This window comes from Callorhinus ursinus, unplaced genomic scaffold, assembly GCF_003265705.2.
Source record: "Callorhinus ursinus isolate GAN/ISIS: 27379988/994484 unplaced genomic scaffold, GSC_fseal_2.0 scaffold2, whole genome shotgun sequence".
Taxonomy (NCBI): Eukaryota; Metazoa; Chordata; class Mammalia; order Carnivora; family Otariidae; genus Callorhinus; species Callorhinus ursinus.
Window position 1 is genome coordinate 67,598,031 of NW_027397064.1, and position 19,817 is coordinate 67,617,847.

Below are 19,817 nucleotides of genomic sequence, written 5' to 3' on the forward strand. Positions count from 1 at the left end.
CATATATATATATATATATACCAAAAATAAGGTTAACTACTATGAAGGGATAGAATATGACTCTTCCAGAAAGTGGTCGCTTTTCTGTTCAGAGAGTTGCTGCTATTCTTTCCTTCGATCTCTTGTTGAGTGCGTAGGTGTTCAGAATGGTTTTGATCCCTATCTAGCTGAATTCCTGAGACCAGACGAAATTTAAATCTCCTACTCCTCCGCCATCTTGCTCCTCCTCCCAAACAAATAGACTCTTAAACATAGAGTACAAACTGCTGGTTGCCAGCTGGGAGGTAGGTAGAGAGATGAATGAAATAGATAAAGGAAATTAAGAGGTACAAACTTCTACTTAAAAAGTAAGTAAGTCATGAAGATGAAAGGTACAATGTAGGGAATATAATCATTAAATTGTAATAACACTGTATGGGAACAGATAATGACTGCACTTATTGGGGTGAGCATTGAGTAATGTATAGAATTGCTGAATCAATAAGTTGTACACATGAAAGTAATACAACATTGTATACCAATTATACTTCAATAATTTTTATACTTCAATAATAATTTTTAATTTTTTTAATTTAAAAAACATAGTCAATTCTGTTTTTAAAGAAATAATCAAAGTTGCAAAAGAATTTATATTGTATAATTCCATTTATGGCATATACTCATATGCAGAGAAAGAACACCGTAATGATACACACCAAATTGTGTAAGAATGGGTAGGGGTAGGAGTAAAGAGAAACTAAAGTTTGGCCTTAGAATTAGATTGAACCATATAAAACTGCCATTTTTGAAAGTCAAAAACGGGTATCTGCAGTTTCATAACATTTTATTTTTTTGCATGAGGAGTTTTATGTAATAAAAAATATTAAAGAACACTAAGCAATCCAAAAGTATCTCCTTTTTCAAAACGAGGGGATTTGGAAGAGAGAAATACATGAAAGAGAGGATTTTTTAGGCCAGTGAAAATACTCTTCATGATATCATAATATTGGATACATGTCATCATACTTTTGTCCAAACCCATATAGAATGTATAACACTCAGAGTGAATCCTAATGTTAACCATGGACTTTATGTGATAGTGATGTGTCAATGTAGGTTCATCAGTTGTAACCAACATAATATTCTGGAGAGGGATGTTGATAAAGAGGGAGGCTATGCATGTGTGGGGTCAGGGGTTTATAGGAAATCTCTGTATCTTCCCCTCAACTTTTCTGTGAGCCTGAAGCTGCTCTAAAAACTAAATTCATAATTTAAAAACAACTTCAGTATAATTAATCTGCTCGCAGATGATCAAATATTAACTCTATTTAATTTTTTGAGGCACTAACTCCTTATATAAAGCAGGCATATCACAGTGAATTAATTGCCTTCCACAGTCATACTGAGTGCAACAAAAAATTGAATATTAGCAGAATTCTCCCGTACAAACAATGTTTACTTCAGCATAAAAGGGAAGGACTAGGGAAACAGACTTGGGTCACTGTACCACATTCTAGCTGTGTGATCTTGTAAAGTTGGATAACCTGAGGGTTCTTATTTATAAAATGGAGATAATATCTATCTCATATGTTGTAGTCCTAAGGACATAAATCACCTAATGGACTGATCAGAATATTGAGACCCTCAGTAAATAGTTCCCAGTATAAGATTTCTTTTGCAATTTCCATTAAGTAGGTTATGGGTCCCTGGTTTGGAGTTTGTGGTGGCTTTAATGCACTCATATTTATTTTATAACAGTATATCAAGTGGAGACAAAGTAGGGGTTATAAATAACAAAAAACTCAGAGGAAGTAGTTCAAGATGGTGGTGTAGGAAGATATGAATTCACCTCCTCCCATGGACAAAAAAAATATACAACTATATATGGGAAAAATAGCCCCTAAAAGAACCTGAGAACTAGCTGAACACCTGCTCCACAACAAAAGATAAAAGGACCACATCAAGACTGGTAGGAGAGGCAGAGACATGCTCTCACCAAAGACGCCACCCCCAGAGGGGCAACCCACAATCAGGAGGGAGCTCAAAAAATATGTGTGTGTGTACACACACACACACACACATATTTCATTATAGATATAAAAAAAATTTAGATATAGATCACTTCTCACTAAGGGAAAGAAGTTCATACCCCACACAAGGCACCCCTACCCTCAGGTCCTGCACCAGAGAAAGAAGCTCCAAATGCCCAGCTTTGAAAACAAATGGGGATTATGTTCAGGAGAAACACAAGGCATAGAGAATGAAGATTCTGCTCTTAAAGGGCTTATGTGCAGAACAACACTCCTTGGGACCCAGCATAAAAAGCAGCATTTTAAAAAAGAGCCTAGATTATAGGTGAAGGAGATTTACTTGCTAAACTTAAAGCTATCGGCGAGGCAGAAATCTGTTGGGACTCTCTTCCGGGATGGTATGCTGGCAGATGCACTGTTATTGGCTCCCTCTACCTTACTGACACCAACACTGGTAGGTGCCACTTTTGTACCCTCACTCTAATGACCTAACAGCAGAAGTAAGCAGCCCTGGCCCCCCCACATCCCCCAGCTGCTCATCCAGCACCACCACAGCCAAGGGGCACACCCAACCTACATAAGGGATACTCCTTGAGTGGCAGGCTCAGGTGGCCAGGGGGACTGAATTTCTGAACCACAAAGTTCTAAAACAATCTAAGAGACAACTCAAGAGTCAACCAAGAACTAAGGTAAGGTTAAATGACAAGGTTCAACTTCTACACAGAACTGCTCATTCAAGACAGCTAGAGATAACTGTTTCACATAACTCCAGAAACAAACACAGAAAATCAAGCAAAATGAGAAAAAAGAGGAACACATGTTCCATAAAGTAACAAGATAAAACCCTAGAAAAAAACCTTAACGAAACAGAGAGAAGTAATTTACTGAATAAAGAGTTCAAATTAATGGCCATAAAGATATTCACCAAAATCAGGAGAACAATGAGTGAACACACCTAGAACTTCAACAAAGAGATAGAAAATATAAGAAAGTACTAAATAGAACTCACAGAGCTGAAGAATATAATAACTGAACTGAAAAATATACTAGAGGGAATCAGAAGCACACTAGATTACACAGGAAAACAGATCAGTGACCTAGAAGACAGGATAGTGGGAACCATTGAAACAAAACAGCAAAAAGAAAAAAAGGAAATTTTAAAATATAACGATAGCTTACATGACCCGTGAGACAACAGCAAGCATACTAACGTTCATATTATAGGAGTCCCAGAAGAGAAGAGAGAAAAAAAGGGACCAAAAAAAAAAAAAAAAAAAAAAAACTTATTTGAAAAGACAATGGCTGAAAAGTTCCCCAACCTGGGAGAGGAAACAAACATCTAAGTCCAGAAACACAAAAAGTCCAAAATAAGACTAATCCAAAAAGATCCACACCAAAATGCATTTTAATTAAAACACCAAAAACTAAAGATAAAAAGAGAATCCTAAAACAGCAAGAGAAAAACAACTATTTACATTCAAGGGAAACCCCATAAGACTATCTACTGATTTTTCAGCAGACACTTTGCAGGCCAGAAGATCCTGGCATAATATATTCAAAACGCAGAAAGGAGAAAACTGCAACCGAGAATGCTCTACCCGTCAAGGTTATAATTCAGAATTGGGAAAAAAAAAAAGTTTATCAGACAAGCAAAAGCTAAGGGAGTTCATCATCACCACTAAACTGACCTGAGAAGCATTGTTAAAGGGACGTCTTTAAGCTAAAGCGTAAAGGCCATAACCAGAAATAATATATAAAATAAAATCTCACTAGTAAAGATAAATATATAGTAAAGGTAGTGGATAAACTACTCATAAAGCTAGTATGAAGATTAAAAAACAAAAGTAGTAAAATCAACTATTATCTACAACAGGTTAGAAATACACAAAATGTAAAATATGATCTCAAAATGATAAAACAGGTTGGGAGGAGCATAAATAGAGTACTTTTAGAAGGTGGCCAAACTCAAGTGACTATCAACTTAAAATGGACTGCCATATATGTGTTATTATATATGTATCTCACCATGACCACAAACCAAAAACCTATACTATACTAGATACACAAAAAATAATGAGAAAGGAATATAAACACTAAAGAAAGCTATCAAATCACAAGGGAAAAAAAAACAAGAAAAGAGAAAAGAAATAGAGAATAATTACAAAATAGGGCAGGCTGGGAATGGATAAGAAGATACACCAATGACTTTAAAAGATACTGGTATTTATTCCAGGAATGAAAGAATGGTTGAACATCTTCAAATCAATCAAAGTGATATACATAAGCAAAATGAAAAATAAAAATCATATGATCATCTCAATAGATGCAGAAAAAGTATTTGACAAAATACAACACTGATTTATGACAAAAACACTCAACAAAGTAGGTATAGGGAAAAGTACTTTGACATAATAAAGACCATATATGACAATCCTACAGCCAACATCATACTCAATGGTGAAAAGCTAAAAGCTTGTCCTTCAAGATCAGGAACAGGACAAGGAGGCTCATTCTCATCACTCTTAGTCAACATAGTGTTGGAAGTTCTAGCCGTAGCAATTAGATAAGAAAAAGAAATAAAAGGCATTCAAATTGGTAAGAAGTAAAACTGTCACTATTTGTGAATGTCATGAAACTATATGTAGAAAACCCTAAAGATGCCACCAAAAACTATTATAACTAATAAATGAATTCAATAAAGTAGCAGCATACAGAAATCTGTTGCATTTCTATAAACTAATAATAAACTATCAGAAAAAGAAATTAAAAAAGAAATCCCATTCACAATTGCATCCAAAAGAATAAAATACCTAGGAATAAATCTAACCGAGGAGGTATAGACTTATACTCTGAAAACTATACAACATTAATGAAAAAAAAAAAGAAGACACAAATAAATGGGAAATTATACCATGCTCATGAATTGAAAGAATTAATATTGTTAAAATTTCCATTCTACCCAAAGCAAACTACAGATTCAATGTAATCCCTATCAAAATAAAATGGCCTCACAGAACTAAAACAAGTAATTTTAAAATTTGTATGGAACCACAAAAGACCCCAAAAGCCAAAGCAATCTTGAGAAAGAATAAAGCTGAAGGTATCATCATCCCTGATTTCAAATGATACTACAAAGCTATAGTATTCAAAACAGCATGGTACTGGCACAAAAACAGACACATAGATCAATGTAGCAGAATAGAACCAAGAAATAAACCCATGCATACATGGTCAATTAATCTACAACAAATGAGACAAAAACATACAATAGGGAAAAATAATCTCTTCGATAAATTGTGTTAAGAAAACTACATGCAGAAGAATGAAACTGGATCACTATCTTACACCATACACAAAAATTAACTCAAAAGACTTGACTGTAAGACCTAAAACCTTAAAACTTCTAGAAGAAAACCTAGGCAACTTAGGCAGTAATTTCTTTGACATTAGATGTAGCAACATTTTTCTAGATTATGTCTCAGTCAAGGGCAACAAAAGTAAAAATAAACAAATGGGACTACATCAAACTGAAAAGCTTTTGCACAGCAAAGGAAACTATCGACAAAACAAAAAGACATCCTAACTGAATGAGAGAAAATATTTGCAAACCAAATATCTGATACAGGGCTAATATCGAAAATATATGAGGAACTCCTATAACTCAATAGCAAAAGGCAAAAAATTCAATTAAAAAATGGAATAAAAGACCTGAATAGACATTTTCCCAAATACATATGGATGGCTAACAGGCAAATGAAAAGATGCTCATCACTAATCATCAGGAAATACAAAACAGAACCACAGTGAGATATCACCTCAAATCTGTTAGAATGATTCGTATCAAAAAGACAAGTAATAACAAGTGTTGGTAAGGATGTGAAATAAAGGGACCCCTTGTGCACTGTTGGTAGGAATGCAAATTGGTGCAGCCACTACGGAAAACAGTATTCTTCAAAAAATTTAAAAAAACAACTACCATTTGATCCAGCAATTCCTCTTCTGGGTATATATCTAAAGAAATTGAAAACGCTAACTCAGAAATGTATAGTCAGTCCTATGTTTATTGTAGTATAATTTATAACAGCCAAGATACAGAAGCAACCTAAGTGTCCATTGACAGATGAATGGATAAAGAAGATATGGTATCTATCTATTTATCTAGAATAATGGAATATTATTTAGTCATAAAAAGAATAAACTCTTGCTATTTGTGACAAAATGGATGAATCTGGAGGGTATTATGTTAAGTGAAATAAGTCAGACAGAGAAAGACAAACACTGTAAGATTTCATTTATATGTGAATCTAAAAAATAAAACAAATGAACACACAAAACAAAACAAAACCAGACTCATAGATATAGAGAACAGACTGATAGTCCCCTAGGAGAAGGCAAGTTGTAGGAGGGCAAAATTGGTGAAGGAGATCAAGAGATACAAACTTACAGTTATAAAATAAATAAGTCATGGAGATGTAATATATAGCACAAGGAACATAAATAATATTGTATTAACTTTATATAGAGAGAGATGGTAACTAGACTTACATGGTGATTATTTCAAAATGTATATAAATGTTAAATTACTATGTTGTACACCTGAAACTAATATGTGTGCCATAATACTTCCATTTAAAAAACCAGAAACCCCAATCAAGCTATAAAATAATGAATTTCATTGGCTCACGTAACAGAAAATCAAAGTTAGGCTGGATTTAATTCTATTCCTCAAACTCTATCAGCTTCCTCCTCTACCTCCTAGGTGTGAGTTTAACCTAAGGCTAATTTTCCTTATGGTCACAAAGTTAAGTGCCAACAGTAGCAAAGAAATACATATCTTTGTTGATATCCATATATTCTTTGACTTTTTGTGACTTTCTCTTAAAAGGAAGTTCTTTTTCTTCTACCAAGGAAAAATTCTCTTAAATCCAACTGGCATAGCCCTGCCCACGCTGAGACAATCCCTGGCTAAAGGAACAGCACCCCTATGACTGGACAAGGCTGATCAAGAATTATCCTTCGCTCTGGAATCAGTTCTCTAAACCACAGGTAAACAAATTTTTCTGTAATGGGCCAGATAAAAATCTTAGGTTTTGTAAGCCATGCAATCTCGGTAACTACTACTCAACTCTGCCATTATAGCATGAAAATAGCCATAAAGAACACATACACAAATGAGCATGGCTGTGTTTCAATAAAACCTTTTTATGGACACTGAAATTTGAATTTCATATTTCATGTTGCAAATTATTAATCTTCTCTTTATTATTTTTCAATTGTGTAAAATGTAATAGCCATTCTTAGCTCATAGGCCTGACAAAATCAGATGGTGGTTGAGTATAATTTGCTAACTTTTGCTCTGTTACCTTGCTGTTTACAATGGAAAGAGGTAGAATGTATGTTCAGGAATCAGCCATAACATTCACTATAATGACCTCTAAAGTCCCTTTCAATTCTGAAAATATATATAGCATAGAACATTCAAATCTATACCTCACTTCTTTGGAGATGAATAGTTATAATATCCTTGAATTAATTTGAAATAAAAGAAATGATAAATTGCCAACATATGTGACTTTACACTGAAACCTTGCTAAGAGGGAAAAATGTATATAAAAAAGGGGTACATGCACCCCGATATTTATAGAAGCAATGTCCACAATAGCCAAACTATGGAAAGAGCCACGATGTCTATCGACAGATGAATGGATAAAGAAGATGTGGTATACACACACACACACACACACACACACACACACACACACACACACACAATGGAATATTATGCAGCCATCAACAGGAATGAAATCTTGCCATTTGGAACGACGTGGATGGAACTGGAGGGTATTATGCTGAGCGAAATAAGTCAATCAGACAAAGACATGTATTATATGATCTCACTGATATGAGGAATTCTTAATCTCAAGAAACAAACTGAGGGTTGCTGGAGTGGTGGGTGGTGGGAGGGATGGGGTGGCTGGGTGATAGACATTGGGGAGAGTGTGTGCTATGGTGAGCACTGTGAATTGTGTAAGACTGTTGAATCACAGACCTGTACCTCTGAAACAAATAATACATTATATGCTAAAAAAAAGAAGACGATAGCAGGAAGGGAAAAATGAAGGGAGGGAAATCGGAGGGGGAGACAAACCACGAGAGACTATGGACTCTGAGAAACAAACAGGGTTCTAGAGGGGAGGCGGGTGGGGGGATGGGTTAGCCTGGTGATGGGTATTAAAGAGGGCACATATTGAATGGAGCACTGGGTGTTACATGCAAACAATGAATCATGGACCACTACATCAAAAACTAATGATGTAATGTATGGTGATTAACATAACATAATAAAATAAAATTTAAAAAAATACGTCACATGTACTTCATAATGGGAGTTATAAAGTAGGTTATTAAAACACCAGAAGGGTACCACTGTACCACAGCTTCATCTGTAAGCCGTAATGTATAGCCCCAGTTCAATATACTAATCAAAATCAAATGAATCATATAAAACCCCAGGTACATGGTTATGATTTTTAGTTCTTACCAAAGTACAGTCTTTCCTGGCTTAAGCACTACAAAAACCCATAAGTCACTAGCTTCACAGTCTTTCAGAATTAAGGTCTTCATTTGAAACAGTTACAAAAGAGAAAGTAAATAGAAAAAAAAATGCTCATCTGCTCATTAGACACACAGAAATACACAGTAAACTCCTCTGAGGTATAACTGCATCAAATATATCTTAATGAACTAGAAAAGTTAATCATCTTGCTTAAGAATATAACTTATACTGAGGTGAGATTTAAGTACCACGGGGAGCCTGATTCACTAATCACTTTCATTGTTCTCTTCACCACTATAATATGTATTAGTATTAACCTTGAAAAGTAGGAAAGGATAATGAACTATAATGGCTTTGGGCCCCAAATCAAGTCCTACAATCTCAGCCAGCAATGATGTCTAAATAACAGAGTCTAGCCTGCCAAAGCACAATGCCAGGATCTGGGTGATAGCAGGAGAAGCAAGAACAAGAAGGATAAATAGGTCACACTCTTCTAGCACCAAGCCAGCTCTAGGAATGCTGGTAGCATTTCTGTAAAAAGGCCTCAAAAAAAGAAAAATTATTTTTCATTCTAACCAGGCAATTATTTTATCATGATCAACCCATCCTGAGCACTGAATGAAAACCTCCAGAGATCATGAGATTTTACAGATTCTATAGAAATCTCTGCCTCTTAGAAGACAATCATATACATTCTTTGTCCTAAAAACCCATTGCCTTAACTTTAAAGATGCTGCGGGTGGGGGGAGGGGGGGGTGAGAAATAAGAAGGGTCTAAATTCAGCAGTTTTGTTGACAGCACTAAAAGGAGTGTATATATGAAAATTGTAAACTACCCCAAGAATACTTACTTTCCAGAACATGGATGGTAATAGTATGGACATGTTAAACAATCAGTGACTATTCCTATACTCCCAAATCTGCAGATTGCACTCAGTGGAACAAGCTTCGATTTTTTTCCTTCAGTAGAATATTTTCAACAACAAAAGTTGTTTAAATGAGTGGAGAGCTATGATTGATAATCTTTCCATGGTCCTAACTTTGGTTTGGTTTTCATTTCTTACTCCAATTGACAGAATTGGGTTAAAGCATATAACTACAGAGAGAATATTTCCATTACTAATCTTTACAGTGCTGAATTTCAAAGAGATTGACAGAAACCATAAAATCGCCTCTAATTTATATAAATATAATTAAGAAGCATTTTAAATACAATTAATCTCCATCAGGATAAATCATGGTAAAAAAACGTATCTGAAGAATTGGATTTGAAAAGGTTAAATAATATTTTGAAGGAAGAAGTTTAAATTTATTCTCAGTTCCCTGAAACATTGGGAAATAGACATTTTTTAAATGAACTTTGTCCAAAAGAAAATCCTACTTTAATTATATCAGACATTCTTGACAAACCTGCCAGATACAAATGGGATTTTCTCCTGCTAAGTCTACAAAAATCTCTTTAAAGAATTATCTAAGACTCTATTAAAAACATATCAGAATACTGATATAAAAATCCTTGATTATTCTAAAACAATATCTGGGTCATATTTCTCTATTAGAAAATGTTTAGAAAATATTAATGCTGCAGAACCTATGTATTCACAAAGTTTAAGAGTTTAGAGCCCTTAAAGATTGATATTATATCTAGCTTTTAGAAAATTGAAACTAGTGACTAATATGTTAGGAACTGCCTAACATATAGAAAAACATGATCAATAAGAGGTGCAGAAGAGTTCCCGGTCCTATTGTTAATCACTATGGTCACAAGTTATCTTGAAATAGAATAAAACAAAACTTATGACTATAGGTTAATAAAAGAAATTATTCCCATCGCTGCAAGTATCACCTATGATACATCACTTTCTGTTTATCTGTTTATAAAACAGGGTGTATATCCTCCTCCCTATCTCATAAGGTTACTGTGATAATAAAATATAATGAATGTGAAAATACAAAGTTAGAAGTCTTAAAAATGTAAAGTATACTTAATACACACTTAGTAATACAGCTCCATTGTCACAAAGTAAAAATAGCAATAAGTAAACAGCAAGAAAATAATTACGAACTATAGGGAGAAAATGTTTTAATAAGATTTTATTGAGGCCAGAAATAAATACCTTTGTATTAAATAAGTCACATTACAATTACTCAAAGAGAAGAAATTTCTTCTCATTAATGTGTGAAAAGAAATTTAAGGTAATAATGATCAAGTATTTTTAATCATATTTTTTTAATGTGGTATTATCTCTAAACTACTGACATCTTCTGAATGGCATTTTACAGCTGCTCTACACTGAAAAATGGGACATTCAAGTTGAGCTACTTTGGAGACATAAAGATACAGACTAATTAGACGAGCAGAAAGAATAAAAGCTATTTGGGGTATCAAGACTTCCATTGAACTACTTTCCTTTGTAAGGATAGACTCAGAAAATGTAATTTGCTTTCAAGAGCAAGAATTAACACAGCTAACAACCCTCCCATATTCCATAGAACTCAGCTTGGGGAAGAGGGCAGCAGTAGGAAAATGAAACATAAATTTAGACAATAAAACTGAACTAAGGTGACAAGATGAACAGAGTTTCTGTCAAATTCATGGGATATTTCCTGGTAGAAGTAAATTTCTAAAGAAAGCATTAGAAATTACATGCTTTAAGAAATTTAAAACCTGGTAAAACTATGAAGGGTGTTTTCTGAGGTTAATTTTTCCAGGTTGAAGAATCTGACAGTCTCATTAGATATAGCCAATCCAAAAATCATTTGGATTAATCCATTTTCAAAGGTAATGCCATCACTGACATAAATAAACTCCTTATTTTGGGCAAGACCTTTAACCTTCTGAAGCTCGTTTCTTCATTTATGAAGTAAGGATACACAATCATAATACTAAGAAATAAACTTAGTTTGGGCAAGACCTTTAACCTTCTGAATCTGTTTCTTCATTTATGAAGGATAAACAATCATAATAGTAAGCTCCAATTTTGTTCTGAATATCAAAAAGATAGCAGGGAATTACTAAAAAGAGCTTCCTAAATTGCAAAGTACCAATGAAAATGTCATTTGGTTCCTAATTAAAACATAAAAATGTTTATGGGCTATCCGCAGGACCCCATAATGTAAAGCTAAGAAATTAAGTTGGGTAGCTATTATTCCAGCATTCACAAGAAATTTGCTAATTCCTAAGTTAACCATTTTCTCAAAGTCTTGATTTAGTGTTATCCATCACTGTATCCTGTGTTTTTCTGAAAAATATACTGTATTTAACTTATATAGTCTTTTTGGCTCTACTCATGTATTTTATTTTATTTTTTCTAGTTATGTATTTTAAAGGGAAAGCTCTTTATAGGTGTAGTATGAAACTCTAGAAAGAAGGAAAAGAAGGCTTATCTAACCCATTTTTTCTGTTTTGATTTTGTTTTTGCTTAATATTGTAGGCCAAGATATCTTTCCATACTTACTTTCCTTTCCACACATACTGCAATGTACACATGCCTATCAGCTCCAATAACCAAATAAATAATTTTTAAAATAATTAAACTATCATTAAAATGTGGGCAACATCCACTTCAAGCCATTCTCTTTCTTCAGACAGCAGTTGTAGTGTAATATAAAGAACACACAGCTTACAGTCAGACGCCTTTAGATGGAACAAGGGCCCTGAAAGTCTCAGAATGTCTATTTTCTTATTGAAAATGGGAATGACACTTACTTCATGAGACTACTCTGAAGATTAAATTATGTCTATTTTTTTGTATAATATTCTTTCACTTATGGAATCCAAAAAACACAGAGTTTTTGAGGTTTTTTTTTTCCCATCTCTACAATATAATTTAGACATTAAAGTTTCCCTTAAGTCCTTCTACTTTACAAATAAATTCTACATGGAACTGCTTTTATTTCTTTTTTCCAAACTAGAAATTTTTTAAAAACCACCTGAGTCCTTGCTTTATTTTTATTTTTAAAATCTCCATTAACTATTTCATTTATACTCTTTCAAAACTCTTTTTGTATTATTTTGTTTTTACTAAAGTGTGTTTGTCTTCCAGATCAAAAGATACAGGAGTTCTTTCCTCTATTTCTAGAGTAACAGTAAGATGCTTCCTAAACATAATTGCTTGTGTTATATAGACATAATAGGCTTCTAATACAAATCTTTCATCCCAGGGGCTAGTCATAATATTAAATAACAAACTAATCTCAACTGCATTGCTTGGCATCCTCTGGAATTCATGAGTTTTATTTCAGTTTAAAATAAATGACCATATCTTTCTGTTCTATTCTACATTAAGATTTTCCCTATCTACTGATTTTTTATTTGATTATTTCATGCATTTGAATATTGAAAAAATCCATCTCTAGGTTTATGAATTCTTTTCCTTCAATTTCCTAATAGTGACAGCTTAATTAAGCATGGTAGTGAAAAACAATATATATTATTTTTTATTATGTTATGTTAGTCACCATACAGTACATCATTAGTTTTTGATGTAGTGTTCCGTGAGAAAAACAATATATATTAAATGGTTCTTGTTCTAGACTAGGTTCTAGAAATCTAGGTTCTTGTTCTAGACTTGCCACTGACAAGGTGGACCACATTTCTCTGAGATTCAACTTCTTTTACCTTAAATAAGGGAGTAGGAGAAAGTTATTTTTAAGGTCTCATATGCTGATCATAGAATTAATTTTCCAAAGGTACACATATAGAGAATTATAAGGAAAAGGGAATAACAGAAATCAGCTATGCCCATATGAGTGAAATAGACTAAGGGGAAAAAAAAAAGATATACCTGCAATTTCTTCTAAAGTGTTGGCATGCATGTCCAGCAACACAGTTCCATTCAGAATACAACTTCTCAGCTCAAACAAGCTGTGCAAGGAAAGAGTAGCCACATAGGGTTTGCTCCACCTTTCTCCTCCATCTTCCACATCTTCTTCAAACTTCAACCACCTACACAAATAAACATTATCAGCACATTGAATAGTATATTGTAGATGAATGATCCTTTGTCCCAAAAATAAAAAGTAGAAACAGAAAGATATTCACATTCCTTCTTGGTTTTGTGGGTTTGGAAGTAAAAACTAGCCCAGTCATTTGGTTTATTTCATTTTAATTCCATCTAACAAGCATTCTTTTCGTCATTGGAAGTTGTATAGAAGACAAAGAAAAACTCAAATGTTGTTTTTATTAGTTTGTTGAGCTCTGAAAAAATAGTTTTAAATTTTTTATTAACATATAATATATTACTTGTTTCAGGGGTACAGGTCTGTGATTTATCTTAATATAAATGTTTATTCAGTGGTCAAAATGAATCTGCTGTAGAATTAATAGAATATACTTCATAGAAGAAAAATGGCAATTGGAAAAGATGCAAAAGAAAATGAAAAGAGTATTCATTTTTCTTCAGTGGGGGGTCTCAAAATGGAATATTTGAGTCTCTTGGTAATTTTTCCATTTGATAGGAAGGCTAGTATAATTTGGGGCCTATTCTATAAGAAAAATACTCATTAGGCCTGCTTGGATGAAATCTAGTGATTGCAGTAATTTCCTAGGGACTACAGAATCCTATGAGAATGGAGCTTAGCCTCCAATCCCTGGGCCTTGCTGCCCGGATGGAGAACAGAAGAGCCTTGATGTCAAGATGCCAAATGGGAGACCACTGCCTTCTTAGAGTGAAATGATTAATAATATCTGAGTTTGTTTAACTAAGATAAATGGAAGGAATAAAAAGAAACCAGTGATTCCACTGCTCTGGCACAGGCACTAAATAAATCTCTTATTCTTTTAGAGACTTGTTCTCTAATCCTAATAGATGACCAGTTTAATTCCACCACTTTTAATGAACCCTAAATAAAGCCTAAATTGCTTTTCCTCCCATTCCCTCCACCATTTTTCTCATTTCTCCTCTCCTTCGTCATTTTTGCTCTAACTTCCTCTCTCCATGCAATACCACTCAGGTTCTCTATAAAATATTATATTATTGTTGTATGTAATCAAATGATCTAACTCCAGCAGTAACTAGTTAGGGAAGCGGTGGATCAGCCAGAAATAACCAACCAAAAGGATTAATCAGAATGATTAATGTGCAAAGTTCCAAGAAAGAAAAAGAAAACTATGTATCCATCCTCACTGTTCAGGAAACAAAAAGTTGTCAGGAAATGGGGCACCTGGGTGGCTCAGATCATTAAGTGTCTGCCTTCAGCTCAGGTCATGATCCCAGAGTCCTGGAATCGGGTCCTGCATCGGGCTCCCTGCTCCTTGGGAGCCTGCTTCTCCCTCTGCCGCTCTCTCTCTCTGTCTCTCATGAATAAATAAATAAAATCTTTAAAAAATAAAAAAAAATTTAAAAAAGTTGTCACAAAATGAAAAGGAAACCAATAGGGAAGAATATGTATGCCTGCCAACAGTTGACAAACAGGGAATACCAATACCTATCATGAGTTTATAAGACACTTGAAGGTTGAAAAAACTTGCATTTAAGCCCCAAATCACTGACAATATTTCTTCATGCTGGCAATTTTATAGAATATTTTTGTGTATACTGTTGAGAATTTTTCATATTAGTGATTCTTAATGATTTTCAGGCTTTGATAGGGCCATAATATTTCATAAATCATGCGATGGTCTTTAGCACTGTTCATCAACTAGTTGTCCCTCTCTACCTAGGTTATCATTACCTGGCTCCCTTTTGACCGGGTGAGACCATATGACTATTGACTAGTTCTGGACAAGGAATGTGAGCAGAAATTATGTGTGTCACTTCCAGACTGTGCTTTTGCCCATTTTTCTAATTGATTTGTTTTCATACTGTTGAAATTTGGGAGTTCTTTGTATCTTTTATATATAATATTTTTGTCAAATATATGGTTTACAAATATTTTATCCTTGTCTATAACTTGTCGTTATCCTCTTAACAGGATCTTTCACAGCACAAAGGTTTTAATTTTGGTGAAGTCCAATTTATGAATATTTTCTTTTATGGTTTGTGCTTTTGATATCATGTCTAAAAATTCATCATCTGGGTCCTAGGTCCTCCTAGGATTTTTGCCTATATTTTTCTCTCAAATTTGTATACCTTTATGTTTTACATTTAGAGTTATGATTTATTTTGAATTAATTTTGTAGACACTATGAGGTATCAATATTTTTACCTGTAGATCTCTAATTGTTCCAGTACCATTGACGAAAAGACAATTCTTTTTCCACTAAATAGCTTTTGCTCTTTGTCAAAAATCAGGTAGCTGTACTTGGGTTGGCCTTTCTCAGTTTTCTATTCTATTCCATTGATTTATATGTCTCTCTGAAAAGAAATTTTAAAAAACAAACCTAAAGGTATCGTCCTTCCTTTAGCATAATTTCCTTCAGATTGGAGGCTTAGTCCTTTAGAAAAGAAGAATGGAATATCTGGGAATTCCAGTCTGATAGTTAAGGTAACCAAATATATGGATATTAGCTTGATTTAGCCATAGATTTTATGAATATTATAGGAAGAAGCATAAGATACTTTCCATAAAAAGAAACTCACAAGTTACAAATATCAAGTCTAAACATTTCAAGATTCAGTGCTTTAGGCCAACTCCAGAATGATGCCAAAAGCATTAAGAGCTGTTTAAATAATTATTTTTAAAAGACATATATATTAAAAATATATATGTATATATCCTATACATGTATTCTCTCTCTCTCTCTCCACACACACACACACAAATACATATGTATATCTCTCTTTTCTGCTTCTTTATTACATTTCATATTTCAAAGATCGAAATTAAGAGGTCTGGGAACACACCAAATCCTGTTTAAAGATTTGTAGTCACTGAATAGACAGTCAGTTGCAAAATGCCTGATTGCAGTTAATGACCTAAAGTGCTGCAATTTATTCCAGTTTTCAAATAAACTCAGCTGACATTTGTTTGAATAGCAAACAAGAGTCTCACAGGCATGAATGAGACGTAATGAACAATGAAAAAAATAAAAACTGTAGGCCAATTGTATGACATTTTCCTTGGGGGGCGGATTTAAACTCTGAGATTATTTGATTTTCTTACAGTGTGTCTGGATCTGTTTTCATCCATGATTAACACATTGGAATCTCCTTCTACTAAACAGCAGCAACATAAAATAGGTGTTTCATGAATTCTTTGAGGATTAAGAAATGATAATCTCTTCTACAATACTCATATTAAAAATCTACAAAATAAAATTCTTCTGCAAATTAGAAATAGATGTTCTCCTTAGAAATTAACTCCTTCTGTTTTCTATTCCTACTAATTCCTTTTAACTTTTCTAGGAATTTTTATTCTCTGGTTCTACCCAAATAGAAAGTAAAATATCATCCAAAATTATAGCCTTGGGAGAAGTTATGGACTCTTAAGAGAAAACATCCCCTTTTGGGTAGAGTTGAGGCTACAGATGGTGGAGGAGGGACATGGTTTGGGTGGAGGCTAGACAATAACATATGTAATCATAAAGTGCCTATTTTTTTTAAAGATTTATTTATTTATTTGAGAGAGAGAGAGAATGAGAGATAGAGAGCATGAGAGGGAAGAGGGTCAGAGGGAGAAGCAGACTCCCTGTTGAGCAGGGAGCCCGATGTGGGACTCGATCCCGGGACTCCAGGATCATGACCTGAGCCGAAGGCAGTCGCTTAACCAACTGAGCCACCCAGGCACCCATAAAGTGCCTATTTTAAAGGGAAAGGGGAAGTGAAATATATCCAAACCTAGAAATATTAGCTGTTCTTACAGAGATTTTTTTTCAAGATTTTATTCAGTTATTTGCAAGAGAGAGAGAGAGATCGCGAGAGCGCACGAGCAGGGGGAGGGGCAGAGGGACAAGCAGACTCCCCGCTGAGAGGGGAGCCTGACACAGGGGCTCCACCCCTGAGATCATGACCTGAGCTAAAGTCAGGTGCTTAACCCACTGAGCCACCCAGGTTCCCCTCGCTGTTCTTAATCCATATTATCTTCACATCTCACATCTCCTGGGAAAATCTTAATGACGACTTTAACCTTTCCTAATTTTGAATATCAAATGCCTTCACAGAACCAATACAATTGTTTTGATGCAATAATCCTTTTTGACACTACCATGTATGTATCAGAGGCCAACTGCTACCCCCTGCTTTTGTCTCTTCTGAGCTCATTTGTGGGAAGCACTTTTAAAGGGCAACCACAGTGAGTCAAATATGTTGTCTTCATAATTGCACAGCTGTGGTATCTTTGCGTGCTTTTCTATTAATAACATTAATAGAATTATAAGCAGGACATTGTAATTGTGTTGATTTCATTAGCTCTTCTCATATGGCTTCTTTTAGGGTTTTTAAAAGTGAACTGCTGGTTTTCACAAACATTTATTAAATAACTATGATTCAAAAATTTAGTTTCAAAATCTAAAACTTTGCTTAAGTTTTGCTTGGCAACAACAGTGGGCATGAATTATTCAAGATGTGATATGTGACAGGTGCAATGTGCTGATAAAATATCCTTTTTATTTCTACTCTTAGGGTAGAAAATTATTAATCTCCACTGGAATACTAATCAAAAGAAAGAAGTGCTTCAAATAGTTATGCTAATGATTTATTGCATTTGGAAAATCAGATGGAGTCCTAAATTAACTAAAATTAGTCTTTTTAGATGAACTAGGGCAACCAGAACAAAATTACTTCTGCCACTCTAAAACTCACTACATTTCTAAGTCCTCAATAAATACACTCTGTTCTTCCCTGACGTATTGTGTCTCAGCCAAAATTCATCTACCCTCCTCTTCAATGTCTGTTACTGTTTTGATTGCTCATCAGATGTCTCCTTGAACCCCAAATAGCTGTACCATGCATAGGGTTCCAGAAGCATGGCTAAGAACAGAGGTCCTATTTAATAACATTAGAGAATACGAATAATTAACTGGATCACTCTTCTGTTCTTTATAAATGAACAGCAATATATTTCAGTGGTTTGGGATAAACATGTTGTACAGGTTAATCCATGAGAGCAAGATAAAATCCTACCTGCTCAACTATGATAAAGAGAAAGCTCTGCCATAACAGAGCTTCATGAGAGTGAGCAAGTCACAAGGAAGTTACTGCTTAAAAGAACAGATCACTATTTGATCTGGAGGATGAAAAATCGTCAGCCATTTTAAGAATAAAGGAGTTACTCCTGACAAAATACACATTCCAATCTTACTTCTCAGTTCTATCATGTAGGATGACAGTGAAAAAAGGAATATAAAAGAAATGCTTCCAAAAAGTACCTCTCAGCAATAAAGAGTCTCAAACTAACCAGAGCTTCATAGTCATCATACCCAGCAGATATCCCTTCTTCCTGACATCCAGGAATACCTAGTATTTCTTCTAACCAGTTGAAGACAGATGCTTCTAGCCTTAAACAGGGAGGTTTGCACTTTAAATTCCTTTATCAACAACTCTTCAATCATGAGAGAGCAAAAGTTATAATGCTAATTGGGGGAGAAGATCATATATTGTTTTTTTGTCATCAAAAAAAAATGAGCATTCATATTATATACATGAAAAAGTCCAAAGCATTTAGTTTTTGATGCAGTTGGAAGAAAAAAACAGGATAGATGGTTCTTAATCTTAAAATCTACCAAGTCATATAAAAACTATTGCAAGTTTGGTTCTATATTTAAAATATTATAATAGGAAGCTTCAGGAAGAAAATGATTAACTTACATGATTTTTTCACTAAAAAGGGGAATGCAGACAGAATAACAACATTAACTTAAAGTATTAAAAAAGGCAAATAAAGAAAATGATTTGACATAAAATAGGTAAAGGAAATGAACACTTAGTTCACAGGAAAAGAAATTAAAGCATATTTTTGAAAATATGTTCAATCTCACCAATAATTTTAAAAATGTAAATTACAATGAGATTTATTTTTCATCTATAAAATTAGCAAAAAAATGTAAAAGTTTGATGATTTAGTCTCACAAGGGTTTGAGGAAAATAAGCACTCTCATACACTTTTCATAGAATATGAATTACTAAAACATTTTATAAAAGCGATTTTGTAATATCTTATCAAAATTTGAAAGCCTGCTCTCATTGGTACATAAGTTCCACTGGTAGAAGTGGAACTCCTACCTAAATACCTACAAAATAACCCAAAACATACATGTGAATGATCACTGCAGCAATGTTTGTATGTAGCAAAAGTATAAAACAACCTAAATCCTTATCAAGAGTGGCTAAATAAAGTTCATTCATATTATTAAATGTAATGAAATCATTAAAA

The 19,817-nt window shown here is 34.0% G+C and overlaps 1 protein-coding gene across 6 annotated transcripts in view; it reads right to left on the reverse strand.

The window, feature by feature from the left end:
- Positions 1–19,817, reverse strand: part of SLC4A10 (solute carrier family 4 member 10) — a 306,454-nt gene that overhangs the window by 119,947 nt on the left and 166,690 nt on the right. For all 6 annotated transcript variants that reach the window (XM_073883384.1, XM_073883388.1, XM_073883375.1 and 3 more), the window contains exon 5: positions 13,352–13,512. In XM_073883384.1, coding sequence (XP_073739485.1) covers positions 13,352–13,512 — 161 coding nt within the window. The remainder of the gene's footprint in view (positions 1–13,351; positions 13,513–19,817) is intronic.